The sequence below is a fragment of the Elephas maximus genome, chromosome 6 (assembly GCF_024166365.1).
Source record: "Elephas maximus indicus isolate mEleMax1 chromosome 6, mEleMax1 primary haplotype, whole genome shotgun sequence".
In the NCBI taxonomy this organism is placed as follows: domain Eukaryota; kingdom Metazoa; phylum Chordata; class Mammalia; order Proboscidea; family Elephantidae; genus Elephas; species Elephas maximus.
Genome location: NC_064824.1, coordinates 80,478,866 through 80,494,529, shown reverse-complemented (window position 1 = coordinate 80,494,529; position 15,664 = coordinate 80,478,866). Strand labels below are relative to the sequence as shown.

The window sequence follows — 15,664 nt, the reverse complement described above, 5'->3', positions numbered from 1 at the left end:
GACAAGGAAAATATTAGTCCAAAGGACTAATAAACCACGTGAACCATAGCCTCTACCAGCCTGAGTCCAGAAGAGCTAGATGGTGCCTGGCTACCACCACAGATCACTCTGACAGGGATCACAACAGGGGGTCCTCTACAGAGTGGGAGAAAAAAGTGGAACAAATTCATAAAAAAAAGACCAGACTTACTGGTCTGTCAGAGGCTGGATGAACCCCCGAGACTACGGCCCTGCTAGCTCAGAACTGAAGCCACTCCCAAAGTCCACCTTTAAGCCAAAGGTTAGACAGGTCTATAAAACAAACAATAACACAGGTGAAGAACACGCTTCTTAGTTCAATCAAGCATATGAGACTAAATGGGCAACACCTGCCCAAAAGCAAAGACAGAAGGCAGGAAGGAACAGGGAACCAGGGTGAATGCGCGTGGGGCACCTGGGATGTAAAGGGAAAGGGGGAGAGTGCTGACACATTGCAGGGATTGCAACCAATGTCACAGAACAATTAGTGTATAAATTTTTGAATGAGAAGCTAATTTGTGCTGTAAACTTTCACCAATATGGAATAAAATTAAAAAAAAAATTAAGAGAAACCAAGACATGTTGGATAAACCCCTGGAAGATAAATAATAATGGACACTAGATGGTGTTGTATCTTGAAATAAGCACAGTAAGGTAAGTACATCAAGAAGAAATTTTAATATTGAAAAATTTATAGTTAGCAAAATCTTATGCAGAGCCAGAATCGAATTTTTACACACCAAGCTTTCTTCCTCAAGACACTGTCTTATAAATTCTACTTTCAAAAATAGTATAGAGAATATCTTCCCTCCCCACCAAAAAAAATTGTTTTAGAAATCCTTGATTTTGGATGTTGATAAGATCTTTTGATTTATTTTCTTCCATTTCGTTTGACATGCCACCTTTTTATTCCTAAATTATTAACTAAATGGAGAAGATAAAGTAGATTCATTTTTATGTGTACTCATCCCGAAAGCTATTAAACAGCATTAGAGCTCATTCTAAAAAAATCAATTTTCTCATGAATAACATTACTTATGCAGATGAACAAGTGATGATAAGAGTGTCTATTTAGAACCAAGAATTTCTTCTGTGCATCAAGCATGAATTCATTGTGTGTGTGTGTGTGTGTGTGTGTGTGTGTGTCTGTATAAAACTTTGTGGTTTCAGATGATTAGGAAGACCTCCAAATCAGATGCATAATAACCAGGAATACTTGTTTGAAAACTCCACTTTCTCACACCCCAGTTTTCCAACCTGAATGTATACGTCCCCTCAGATACACCTTGCTTGTGGACGTGGAACTCTTCACCTTCCAAGTTTGTCTGTAAAAACTCAATACTGTTCTTGAGCTTAGTAACATCCTGTATTTTCTTGTTTACTCCGAAATAGACTAGAGATTTCAAATTTCCAAACTGTTTTTTGCTAACCCCTGCTCCTTCCATAAAATGACAGTTTTTCCTCTGCAAAACAAAACCAGATAACAGCTACAACATCTCCTTTTCTGAGCTTGTTGAGACGCTATTTGCTTCTGATTATAAAGTAACATGCATTCCATCCCTTGTTTTTAAACCAACTCCAATTCTCAGTTGCAGATACATCTAAATAGCTTTTTTCACTTAGTCCGTAAGGTAGGCGAGGTATTCCTTGAGGGCAGGGATTTACAGCATGTCTTGTTCCTCTCTCCTCCCCTAGTCTAACACAGCTTGAATACACAATTTTTTAAATAAGTGTTTTTGATTTGAATTGGGGTAGCTATTAGAAACATAAATTGATACAGATATGGAACTTAAAGCCTAACCTGGGTTTTATGATGAACTCAATGAGTGTTAGCTATTTTTTTCATTTATATTAGCACATTTTCCTGGCCATGCGATGTACATACAAATTAAAAAAAATAAAATAAAATCAGCTAACACTCTTTGAGTACATCATATAAGTCAGATAAGCCCTAAGTTCTTTATCTGTATCAATTTAATTCTCACAGCGACCCTAAGAGGTAAAAACTATTGATATACCCGTTTTACAGATGTCAACAATGAAATGAAACGCAGAAAGGCTAAGTTAACATGCTCAGGGTCTTACATGTTGGAGTATGCAGACTTGGGATTCTGGCTCCAGAGTTAATGCTTGTAACCGTGTACACTCTTTCAAAATCTAAGGCAAACCAAACCCTGAGTGTGCAGAACTGGATGTAGTCTATAATTTCTTCAGTTTTTAAGAACCTTATTATGGTATAGTACTTTGGTCAATTTAATTTCGTGACCTGTGGTACATATAGCTGTGCAGTGGTTAACAGCTTGGCTGCTAGCCAAAAGGTCGGCAGTTCAAATCTACCAGCCCCTTCTTGGAAGCCCTACTGGGCGGTTCTACTCTGTCCCGTAGGGTCTATGTGAGTCAGAATTGACTTGATGCTACCGGCTTGGAACATACAGCAATCACATACTTCTTCTGCCACTGGGGTTTATTGAGAAGCTGCTCTCCCACAGACAGCATATGCTGCCGGCAGGTAGAGACCTGTATAACAGTTTGGAACGAGAAAATGGGCGTGTGCAGAAAATGACAGTTTTTACAGGGCATTGTATAAGGTTGAGATGACTCAATGATTTGAGTAGGAAAAATAATTGGGTCTTGAAAGGGAGTTAAATTGTATCATTTCTATAAGAATGATGACCCATTTCTTCTTCCCATTCTAAGAACATTGCATTTTTTTAGATCTTGGCCACCTCCTTGGTTTTACTGTTCGGTTTCCCTGCTTTTAGCACTTCTCCTGTTTTCTTTCCTGCATGCTGTTGTATATTAAATATGTCTGATGAATTCTTTGGACCTATTGCTCATCTTCTTAGAAACAATTTCTCATTGTTTATACCACAGGTCAGAAAACTTTCTCTGTAAAGGGTCGCACAGTAAATATTCTAAGCTTTGTGGGCCACGTACCATAGGTGTTCCTCCTCCTGCTCTTTTTCCTCCTCTTCCTTTTCTTCTTTTACAACCCTTAAAAATTGGAAAAAACATTCTTAGCTTGTGGGGCTGGCTGTAGGGCATACAAAAACAGGCCAGGTGGAGGATTTGGCCCATGGGCTGACACCCGGCCTACTTAGCCAAGGAGCATGGTGCCCCAGGGTAAAATAATGAGCTATTTGTGCCAACAGCTGTCAGCCCCAGCAGCCCCAGCTTCCCTAGGCCCCGCCCAGCCACCTTGAGGAATGGGGAGAGCAATATCTGCAGCACACCTGTCACCTATTCGCAGCATAAACGTCAGTTTGGAAGTGCTGGTTACAGCGCTAGTTCTCAACCTTTAGCTTATATTAGTATCACCAGGAGGCCTTGTTAAAACATGGATTGTTGGGCCCCTTCCCCAGAAGTTCTGATTCTGTAGGTTTGGGGTGGGGTCCAATGTGATTCTGATGGCCTGGGCAACCTCACTTTGAGAACCACTGGTTAAGAGCTAAAACCTGAACTCCTTAGCATAACGTTCAAAGTCCCTCACAGTCTAACTGTAGCCTATCTTTTTAGTCATAGCCTTCACTACACCATTCAGTGTTCCTAAGTTACCACCATGCCTTTGCACGTGATGATTCCTCCGCCAGGGTCTTGCTTCCCTTTGCCATCTTTACCTGTCAGTATCCTCCCTTCCTCCAAGGATCTATTCTGTTAGCTCTTCCATGAGGCCTCTTCTCATCACTCTCATTTAGAACTCTCAGTACCTCTTCTCTGGAGGAACACTGACCTTAACTTTCTTAATCCTCTGTGCTGGGAAACAAACTCTATGACTTACGCTGGCTACTAGATTTTAAGGTAAAGAAGCACTCAGTCTTACACATAGTAGGTGTTCAGTAAATATTTGTTGAATAAAAGAATGAAGACAGGAAGGAAATGCTTACTGTTGTTTTTCCTGAGTGATTGATAAATGATTGAGCTAACCCTTTTCAGATGTCATCTGTAGTTAATTCAGTCAAAATGATTCTTGATTTTCAAGCACTTTAGATCTACAGAATCCCAAAAAGCCATTTGTTTTGTTTTTTTCCTAAGAGCAGCCAAATGGGGAGTGCATTTATTCTTAATTAATTCTTAATAGCATACTAAAAGCAAACCTAAATTATTTGGAAGAAACATTAAGATCTCCCCATCTGTTTCTTAGCTCTACCCTTGGGGAAATGGGTCTGTTGGTACAGAGATAGTACCATCATTTTAATTGTAGCTAATCATACCAGCTCTGCAAAGGAGAAACACTCATATTTCTTAGGTGATTTCCTACTGACTTAGTCATTAATAATGGGAAACATACAGGCTTTCGAGTAAGAATGACCTCAATTCATTGCATATTTTTAGCAATTCGTGGTTATTGATCTTTAGAACAAAGACATTGATAGAAAGGTAAAATAATAACGATGCATACTTAAAGGGTCTAGATAGTATCTAACACATTGTTGGCCCTCAATAAATAGAGTTAATATTATTATTTTGTATTTATCCAGATCCCTTTATTTCTTGTTGAAATTTATGTGCAAGACCAGAGGCAAGAATTATCTCACCCAAGAACTGACTGAGGCTGTCAGTTCAATTTCAGACTTTGTCATTTACTGACTCTGTGATCTTAGACAAGCCTCAGTTTTCTCATCTATTAAATGGACACAGTAAGAATTCCTAACTTACAAGGTTGTTGGAGTGACTGAATGAAATGGCTAATGCAAAAAAAAAAAAAAAAAGAATTTTGCCTGGCACATAGACTAAATTGAAATATAATGAGTTATAAAAATCAGACCTATCAGGAACTCTATCTCCTTGCTCTAAGATTAATTTGTATGTATAGTTCTAAGAACACAGCATAGCTTTAATTTCAGTAGCAATATCCTAAAAGTCCACATGATGGTGAGGTTGCTCCATGCAAAGACTAGGTCATGCAGTCTATAGTAGGAATCATATTAGCAATAACTTCGGCAACTATGTCCTTGCTGGACATAGGGAGAAAGAAGAAGGTAAAATTACATAGATATGTAGATGATGAATATATCATATAGACATTTAATTTTAGGGAAAATCTTAAAAGCACATTTTAAAGAGAAAAATAAAGATAAAATCACATAATCTTTAGACTTCCTGTACAGCTTGCTAAAGAAAACTCATTATTGGACATCCAGATACTGAGAACAAAATATCAGCTTCTCAAAAAAGAACCTGCTCTCCTGCCCCCTGCTCCAGAAAAATCCATCAATTTCACAGAATTTTCATTACCAAAATTAGAAAGGCTTTATTTGTAAGAAAAGAAAAGGGGAAGAGGGACGATTCATAATGTGGTAATTGCCCATATGAGAGAACAGACGGGCCCACCAAATGTGAAAAGTCAGATGCAATCCAGAAGCCAAGTGGGTTGACATTGAAACCATCATCCTCAGCCCACCAGAGAGGAAAGGGCTGCTAGAAATAGCCATGGCGCAAAAGATATATTCAGATGGAGATGAGCTGGCAGCAGTGGAAAAAACCTATTAAAAGCTAGTTGTGTGGCCAGGGACAGAGAGAGGGAAGGAGCTGGCCTTGTCTCTGTCCCTCAGGCTCTGTCCCTTGGCTCAACTTTATCTTTTCACCTCCCACTGTGCCACAGGTCTTTACCTCTTTGTTAGGGACATTCTTATTTCCTTCCTTTTTTCCAACTTACTCTGGGTGTCTCGCTCCCTGTATTCTCCCCTGGTGTTTCCTTAACACAATGTAATACGGAAATGATAACTTTGAGAAATGTTTACTTAGTAGTTTATAACAGCAAACTAGCACATCTTCATTCTTTCTTTCATAAAAAAATGTTTCCTTTTTATTTTAGTGTAGTTACATTATAGACACACACACATACAAGTATATGTATATAAATTTCTCTGTAGGAAAAACTTTTGACTTCACATTACACAATGAAAGAAAAAAGTCTGGTTTTGACAGCTGTATTTTGCCCCAAATATTGTATTATAATATTTTATAAAAATAAAGCTTTTGGTAGTTTATAATGATAACATCTAAGTTTTAACATAATTAACATGATTATGGGAACACATCCATAGAATTGCTGCTTATACTGCAAAAATATAATTTTAGAAAATGTCGTGCAGAAAACAGCCAGTTCCATTGAACTGCCTTCTATGTAAATCACATGCTGACAATGAAAATGTGTAGCTCAAGCTTGGTACCAGGTAGAAGTACAGGATTTAGTAGTAAAAGTTCTGTCTTAGTAATAACCAGCCTTCATGTCAAGATTTAATTTTTAGACTATTGAACATTCTCAAAAGCAAATAAAGGACCCATACAATGTTTAAAACACTTGACAAATGTAATAAACAAGTGACAAATTCAAAATAGGAAATCTATGTCCTACAAGGGCAAAGAAAAGAAAGATGAGAGCAACATATGGTAACATAATTAGCATGATTAGGGGAACAGGGTCACAGAATTCATGCTGTAGGGGAAATGTGATGGGAAACCGCCCATCTACTTCCATGCCTTGCAAAGTGCTAGTCTCTTTAAAAAAATAAAGAAAAGCTCTTCTGCTGTAATTATTAAAGAGTTGTTCAGCCATCTGTACGCTATTTGTTCCTGTGAAGTTCTTCTTCTTCCGTTGCTTTGCTTCATAAAAAGCCATATTATACCTCTGTTATTTTTGAGAAAAGTACTTTGAAATTCCAATTAAACTCACTTCTCAGTTAGCTTGAGAACACCAGATAGAATATTCCAAAATACAGAAATTTGTGAAATTTTTTTCATTTTTATTTTATAATTTATGAAAAAAAACACAAAAAAGAAACAAATTAAAAAGATTGATCTCTTATTCTTTAAGAAAGATTATTTTTAAGATTGTCATAAACTTAACAATTCTCTCCTTTTTTAAGTTACTAAAGGTTTTTTTTAAAAGTATAGATTAAAATTCAGAAAACATTAAATGTGTTTAAAAATTAAAAATATTTTAAAGTGAACCATATTTCTTTTTTTATTTGTCACAGGTCATCTTTGAAGTTAATGCCGAACAATTAAAGTAGAACTGAGATTCTTCCACTCCAGCCTCATTAGCAAAATATCCCCCAACGTTTTATATCTAAAATGTAGAAAGGTTAGTTCTAAGTCAATCTTTAAGATACTGTAATACACCAAAAACATAAAAGCCATCCCTAAGAAGGGTACCCTGGTGGGGTAGTGGTTAAGTGCTATGGCTGCTAACCAAAAAGGTCAGCAGTTCCAATCTTCCAGGCGCTCCTTGGAAACTCTATTAGGCAGTTCTACTCTGTCCTATAGGGTCACTAGGAGTTGGAAACCACTTGACGGCAATGGGTTTGGTTCCTCTTTTTTTTTTTCCTTTAAGGAGGAGAGGATTTTCTGTCCTAAAAACTCCTCATCCCAACATCTCAAACAAATTGTAAATTAGTGGAAGGGCTTGTTGGATTATTGGTTAATTTATGGCCACTTGTTTTCTCTGGGCTGTAGTTTTCTTGTCTGTGAAATGAATCTCTTACCTGTCACACATATCTGGTGTAATTATCAACTAAAATAACTAGGCAAAACCACTTTATTGGTTGCAAAGAACTGAACAAATATTTACAAGTAGGATAGTAGCAACAATAATAGCTTTTTCATTTCTATATCAGATGCTTATATCAGTAGTTGGCACACAGTAGATTATCAATATACATCTGTGGAATTAAATTGAATCAAAACTGGTGAATTGGGAAAAGAAACAAAGGAAGAAATAAATGCAAAAGAATTTGAAAAGACACAAAGGAAACGTATTTGAAAGTCTCCCAATTGGAGGAGAAGGCTCAGAATCCAGAAATCAGAAAAAACTAAAAATAAATCACTTCAACTTCACAATCTTTTTTTCAGTCTTAGAGACAAATAAATGAAAACCAAAGGCAAGGACATGGCAAATAGTGCAGTATAACAAAGTGAAGGAAAATTTCTGAAAAACATGTCAATATTTTTGCATAAAATATCTAAAGTGCTTCAGAAAATAATCCAGCAGGGAGAAAATAACAAATCTTAATGGGGTTGGAGGCGGTGGTGATGACTGTTTTGTGTTGGTATTTTTCCAATCTCAGGTAGGAGCTGTGGCTTCTGTAGGAAAACTTGCTGGTAATTTGCATTTCTAACAGGTTCCCAGGTGAAGCTAATGCTGCTGGTTAGGGACCAGCTCTAAGAACCACTAGTTTTGCACCTGGAGGAGAAAAAGAAAATAGCTACTCCAAGACACAGTGAAAATGTTCCAGAGAATTTAATACCATGTCACATAAATCTCTCTAAAGGGAAAAATCTGGTAAGCAGCACTAAATAGCAACAAAGCTTCTGTGCAAGGAAAGAGTAAATTATCCAGTTAGTGATTTGTAGGAGGAACGTTTTTCCTGAAAGGACTTTTAAATCTTAAATAAATAAATAAACAAATTTTAAAAACTCCTCATTGTTTTTCAGGTCATTTTCTAAGGGGAGGTTTTAAAAGTCAGAAAACATAATTAGTTGCAATGCTAATGCTAATTATCCATGCATGTGTGTATTTTTCACTCAAGCAATTTTATTCTGTTGGCTGTCGTACACGCATCCAAGGATGCCCCTTTCCTCTTCTCATCTTCCCCTATACTGCTGCTTTCCATCTATTTCCATCTCATTTTTCCTCCTTTTCTGCTTGCCTGCAATTCCTGAAGGAGAATTAGAGGGGAGAAACTTTAGAGCTGGAAGGGGCCTCACAAGATCACCTGGTCATCTCTCATACCATTCACCACATTTCACTGATCAGAAAACCGAGTTCCAGAATGGTTAAAGGGCTTGCCTAATTTCACACAGCTAGGATAGAGAGAAGAAGCCACCTGCTGCCACATCACCTTGATTTAGTTCCTTCCAGGAATTTACCACTATCTGAAATGATCTCATTTACCTATTGGTTAGAATATTTATCCCATGGATTTAAGGATTTAACTCTCTTGTTGACACCTCTATCCCTAGCACCTAAAAACGATGTCTAGTGTGCTGTAAGCATTCATGTGTGTTGATTGAATGATGAACAAGAATTTTGGTCCCCTGTTTATAAAGCAGACACCTGGTGGTGCAGTGGTTAAGAGTTCAGACTACTAACCAAAATGTTGGCAGTTTGAATCCATCAGCTTCTCCTTGGAAACTATGGGGCAGTTCTACTCTTCCCTATAGGGTTGCTATGAGTCAGAACTGACTTGATGACAACTTGAGAGTTTACTAAGCATAATTTTGTTGTTGTTGTTGTTTGTTTTTCTTTAACTATACCACCTTATCCTATGAAAAACAGTGTTGAATAAAGGTATGTTAATTGTGCTATTCGGCTACCCCTTAACCATTGCTGTCAAGTCAAATTCCGATTCATATATTCAGCTACATGTCTGTCATGAAAATTATGTAATGTGTGCATTTTTAAGTGACGAAATATCTAGTTTTAGTGTTCTCAACTCCTTGCTGTGCGAAACTAATCTGTGCTTCCTTTAGATGCCCCAGGGATGAGAAATTCTATTCACTTGGGAAACAGATAGAGTGAGAAACAAAAAGTAAAGATGACTCCAATACTTTTTGAACTCACTTTCTCCGAAGAGTTCTTTCCTCGACTCTCCAAGCTTCTTTAACTCTCATCTTTGCCCACTTTTCTCTCTAATCTATTTTCACGAGCCTCCATTACCTGCTTAAAATAGATTATGAATGCAGTACAGGGAGTGGCTGCACCAATGTCTGGGTCCACAAAATGAGGGGCCTCCCAATATGAAGATCAAGAGTATACCTGTAGTTCAATCGCAGCCTCTTTAGAAAAGGTGGCCGGGCACCTCTGCGTTCGTGTAGACTATTGCATTGGATTCACAAAGCATACACTTACCCCCATGACAATGTGAACTGTGTAGGATGTTTGCGAAGGTTACACCTTAGTTACTTACCGTGTCATTTAAAACCAAAGATGCTCCCTCCATCATTTTCTAAAAGCTCTTCTTTCTCTGATATTTAGATTTTTTCTCAGAATGTTATGATGCCATGAGATCCGAGAATTTTACTTCCTTAACAGATTGAACATTTCAGCAACAGAGACATTTTTATTAATTAATAGGCCTGCTAGGGGCATTGAGGACTGGATTTTGGAATCAGAGACTAAAAAAATGAGTAACGACATTTCTTTCCCTTTTTCCCTTCCTCAGAAAAAACGACCATACAGAATTACATACGAACATAACACTTTAATGTGGGTAGACATGTTTTTTTCTATTATTCAGTTTGTCCTTACTTAAAAGTGTTTGCTTTTAGATGTGGATGAAGAAACAGATAAAGGCTTGTTTTTTAATTAATGCAATATAAGTGGTTTATTTATGAATTCATAAATCCATATGGCTTTTAAGGAACTCTGTAATACTTACACTGAAGTTACTTGCTATGGCAATATCCAAAACCCAGTGCTTCCAAAACTTCAGGCAGTTGTATATCACTTTTGTGATTTTTGAATATCACCTCTACTATATTTATTTAATATTTTCCTTTAAAATAACTTTAATATATTCACATTTTAAACTTGCCACAGCTAAGCCACAGTAGCTACAAAATCATGGATTCCTGTTTATGTATTTTTCCAATACAGGCAGTCTCCAGGTTATAAATGTCCAACTTATGTACAACCTGTAGTTATAAACCAACCCCCAGAAAGCTTACTATATTAAAAATTCAAGGTACATACAATGGTTCATAATAACTAATGGATGCTACTTTTTGATGAGCTTCAAAACATTCTTATTATTACTGTATTATGTTAAAGATCTTTTAGTGTATCTGGAAGTGTTTCTTTAAATGTTTTTATACATAGAAAGGTACACTATATATTAAGAAAAAAATTTGACTATCTGACTTTAGATACAAATCGTACCTAAATATTCTGATCTAGGGTGCAAATTCAGTTTAAGGACAGGCTTAGGAACAGAACTTGTCCATAATCTGGGGATTGCCTGTATGCAAATAAAAATAATCTGTCTGTGGACAACTTAAAATCATCTTGTTTTCCACAATTTAGAAAGCATTCACATATATTGAATTCAAATTAAAAGTCAGTGGTGAAAACATTTTTGAGAACATAAATGAGTCTGAGAATTTTGTTTCTTATAAAAACCCTTACCCTGAACAACTGTGGGAAGAGAGAAAAACGGTCACAAAATTATTCTATAATAGGAAGCACCCTGGCCTAGAATTCTGACCTGCCCAACTACACAGTATGCTTCAGTTTCCTCAAGTATTGAAGGAAAAGAAAATAATCTCTAGCTTATCCCCCTGACAGAGCTTTTCTTACATTTAGTAATAAATAATTGAAGGAGTTGCAGAAGCGAAAGGCCTGGACGATGAGAAAATGTTTGGAGGAACTAGTGATGTCTTAAAGCAGGGTTGAAGCCATTTATGAGGAGACATGAGAGCATTCTTCAATATCTGAATGGCTGTAATACGGGAAAGGAGTTAAACTTATTCTGGAGGTTTCAAAGGTTAAAAAACAAAAAAGGTGATTGTATCAGGAAAGAGGAAATTTAACACAGGGCAGAACAAGTAGACCTTTTTGGTTGGTTTGGGGTACAGGTGGGGCTCTTCAATAAAAACTTGCCTGTGAAGTTGAAGAGGATCATGTATAAGATAATATTTGGATAGATGGCCTCTGAGGTCCTTTCTAATAGTAATAATGTTGCTGTTAGCTGCCGTGGAGTTGGCCCCTGACTCACGGCCACCCCATGCACAACAGAATTGGGTTGTTGTGATCCAGAGGGTTTTCATTGTCTGATTTTTCAGAAGTAGATTGTCAGGCCTTTCTTCCTAGTCTGTCTTAGTCTGAAACCTATTCGGCATCATAGCAACATGCAAGCTTCCACTGACAGACAGGTGTGGTTGTGTTTTAGGTGCATTGACCAGGAATTAAACCTGGGTCTTCCACATGGAAGATGAGCATTCTACCACAGAACCACCACTGCCCCTTCATGATAGTAATAGACATCAGTTATCGAGTGCTCCCAAAGCTGGGTAAGCATTTCCTAGATCTTATTTAATTCACAAAAATCCTGTGGAGTAGGCATGATTGTCCCCATTTTATCGATGGGGAAACCAAGTCTAAAATCTGGTAGAGGTTAATTTGAACCCAAGTAGAGGTGACTCAAAGCCCATCTACTAACATTATACTACAAGTGTGGTCTGTGAAATATAAAGTTTTTATTTTGTTTTGGTCAGAAAATTCCTTTGATCATTCAGCCAAACTGAAGTCAAATTGTCTTCGGCAGGGGCGGGGGGAGGCACTTGTTGTAAACTATAATTGTGTGAAAAAAGGAAACTGAAAAGCCATTATCTCAGCTGATTTCCTTCAAATTTCTGAGTAAGCCAACACATTTCCCAAGGAAAACTTAAGCTTTCAATTTGATTTCTTTGTGTTTTGAGAGTGGATAACAGAATAGAAGAACCCAGGATTACCTAAGAAAAAGTTATATTTTTAATTTTGATCTCTTTGTGCTTTTGAGAATGGAGAAAAGAGTAGAAGAATCCAGAAACCATGCTGTTTATTTTCCCAAATGCTGTCACGAAGTCAGCAAAAGCTTTGGTTTCTTTTTGTTTGCCTGAATCCATCTGAAAAATTTTTATAAAAGTGTCTGTTAAAGGAAAGGGAGGGACAATTTTATTTTTTAGCACCTCGGGGTGTCTCAAATACTCTCAAGGGGCCTCTGGATGTTTTTCAAAACACAAATAACTCAAAATCATTTAAAACAAATATGTGGTTTAATCAGATTTTAAGTAGAGAGAAACTTAGGCAATCAAACAGATCACCACAGTAGGTGGTCCGGAAACTTCAAAAAGACAAGGAGGGAGAGAAGGAGGGAGGGAGGGAGGGAGGGAGGGAGGGAGGGAGGGAAGATATGTGAAAACAGAGTACTTGATTCACACTTGTGGTAACTGCACCTCAGTAAGGTAGTTTTGCATGTATTTTCTCCAGGAAAATATACTAAGGAAAGTGATTTTATCCTTACTGTATTCTCTTATGTTGTTAGGTGCCATGAAGTCGATTTTAACTCATAGCAACCCCATGAGACAGACTGGAGCTGCCCAATAGGGTTTTCTTGGCTGCAGTCTTTACAGGAGCAGATCACCAGGTCTTTTTCCCAAGGAGCCTCTGGGTAGTTTCGAATAGCCAACCGTTGGGTTAGCAGCCAGACATTTAACCATTTGCACCACACTACTCTCTTTACTCTCTTAATCTCTATTTTATAAGACTCATATTCAAATTTTAAAACAATCATTTTACTTCTTTGAATTTTGATATAAAGATCCCACAATGGATTTCACTTTTTTTTCCTTCCTGTCTTAATTTCCCTTTGTACCAGCTTTTGAGAAATCATTTCATTTTTTTCATCCATGAAACAGCTGAACCTCAGCAATATCATCAATGTGGTAAACAAATTTGGCATTCCTCCACCCCCACTAAGTTTTATGGTGTAAATATTTTGCAATCCGAAAGTCAGAACTTTGAATTAACAAAAACCATACAGTGGGTAAGAGCTATGGCTGCTAACCAAAAAAGTTAGCAGTTCAGATCCACCAGGCTGTCCGTGGAAACTCTGTGGGACAGTTCTACTCTGTCCTATACGGTCACTATGAGTTGGAATCCACTCGACGGCAATAGGTTTGGTACATGATAAATACATGCTGTCTTAGAAAACCTTGTTTTTTTTTTTTGTTTTACTTATGCCTTACCTTCTCTGCCAGGTCTATAGGGACAAAATAATCTTTCCATCATTTTCATAACCTCCAGCTGCATGCCTTTCTAGGGATAACTTCATAAAAAATAGTTGTTGAATTAATAAATGAGTGAATATATGTAATAAACTTTTATTTTATGATAGAGAAGATTTATAAAGTGCTAACTGATTAAGAGCTTGACTGCTAAGCAAAAGGTAGGCAATTTGAATCCACTAACCCTCCTCGGAAACCCTGTGGGGCAGTTCTATTCTGTCCTATAGGGTAGCTATGAGTCGGAATTGACTTGAGGGCTACGGGTATTTTTTTAATGATTCATTATACAGCAAATGGAAGTAGATGGCCCATGTTTCAAGAACTAACCCCCCAAAAGGGGCTAGGTTTTGTCATTTTTTATTTTGCATTTTTTTTTCTTAATGAAGAGTAGAAATGCTGGACAATATATCTCTCACAGCTTAGAAAGTGGAGAGAATTCTGTATCTCTTTAAGCATTAATGTTGTGTTGGCGGGAAAAGAGGTGTTTAATACTCAAAATCTATTATAATGTGGTCTTTTGCACCAACAGTCTGGTATTTCTTCATCATTTTGGAATCAATACTGCATACTGTTCTGTATAAAGAACCATGATAAATGCTGATCTCAACTTTAAAGTCCACTTTTCGTTAAACATTTCTCTTTAAGTTAAACCCAGACACACACTCATGTCTAAATGTATTTAATATTTATTTTTTACTCTTAAAGTGATGCTATTTACATTTGACTTTAGAAGTCAAACCATATCAGTAGGATATCAAGGATTAAGCTCTGGCAGTATTAAAGTTAGAACACACATGTTTGCAAATTTCTAAGTTGTGAAAAGGAAAAGTCACCATAAAATAAAGGCTTATTCTTTAATTATAAGTAATATGGAATAATTTGTACTTAGTTCTAAAGTTCAGTCAAGGAGGGCTTCCCAGAAGATGTGTTGCTACTGTATGAGTGGAGTGCAAAGATGGAGAATGCTTCTGGAGTGCAGTTCCATGGGATATTCAGAAAAGTTAATAGTTCTGTTATTTCCAAGAAATCTTCTTGCTGCAGATCCATAATTAATGGTCCCTTTGCTCCTCTTTTTCATTTGCACCTTCTTCTTCTTCAGGGAATGCTGATTCATTCTGGCCTTTCAAATGCTTAACCCCTGAAATTATAAAAATTATGATAATTTAAGTGAAATTTATTTCTGACAGAGTCACTGTTTTGCTGTAAAAGCTAAAGAAAAGCAGTAGAAAATTTTCATTGGTGTGTGTGTTTTTCTACAAGAATCTCAACAACGTAATCCTTTTAATTCACCAAGTAATAAAAAACATACCAGGCTAAATTTCCATTAGAGACAGGCTATCTTTTAAAATTAAATCATTTCCATTAAGAATTGCATCATAGCCTATTAAAAACCTGTTATCTAAAAATCTGCTCACAGGCTCCTATTATAATTCTGATACATATCATTTAGTTCAAATATTTCTTTTGGCATTCCTGAGTTCTATTACAATGAGAACCATTGAAACTCCTAGGAACAAAAGGCCTGTAATTTGTGTGTGTGCCATTTCTGGAACTTGTAAACAACAAGAATCACAATACTGTTAGTCTTCCTTAGGAATCTGAACATGCTCATGAAACTTCTCTATTCAAAATTCTTCAGTAACTTCCTTCACAACCTATAGAGAGGGACAGAATTCATGTACCTTTGCCTGTGATAACAAGGCTCATATGACCTGATCTCTACCTATTAGGGCTCTTTCTTACTAGATCTTCCTGCTCCTCCCCTCTCAACAATTTATGCTTTAACGTGCTCATTCCCTGTTCCCTGGCCACTCCAGACTCCCTCAGGCCTCCATACTTTCTGCATTCTGTTCTCATTGCCAAACATCTTCGCCCTACT

General features: G+C 37.0%; 1 protein-coding gene across 1 annotated transcript in view; it reads right to left on the bottom strand.

Moving 5' to 3' along the window:
• Positions 1-14,597: 14,597 nt before the first annotated feature.
• Positions 14,598-15,664, bottom strand: part of PPP1R1C (protein phosphatase 1 regulatory inhibitor subunit 1C) — a 144,819-nt gene continuing 143,752 nt past the window's right edge. Inside the window, exon 5 of the mRNA XM_049887597.1 lies at positions 14,598-14,923. Within this exon, the coding sequence (XP_049743554.1) occupies positions 14,835-14,923 (89 nt within the window). The 3' untranslated portion in view covers positions 14,598-14,834. The remainder of the gene's footprint in view (positions 14,924-15,664) is intronic.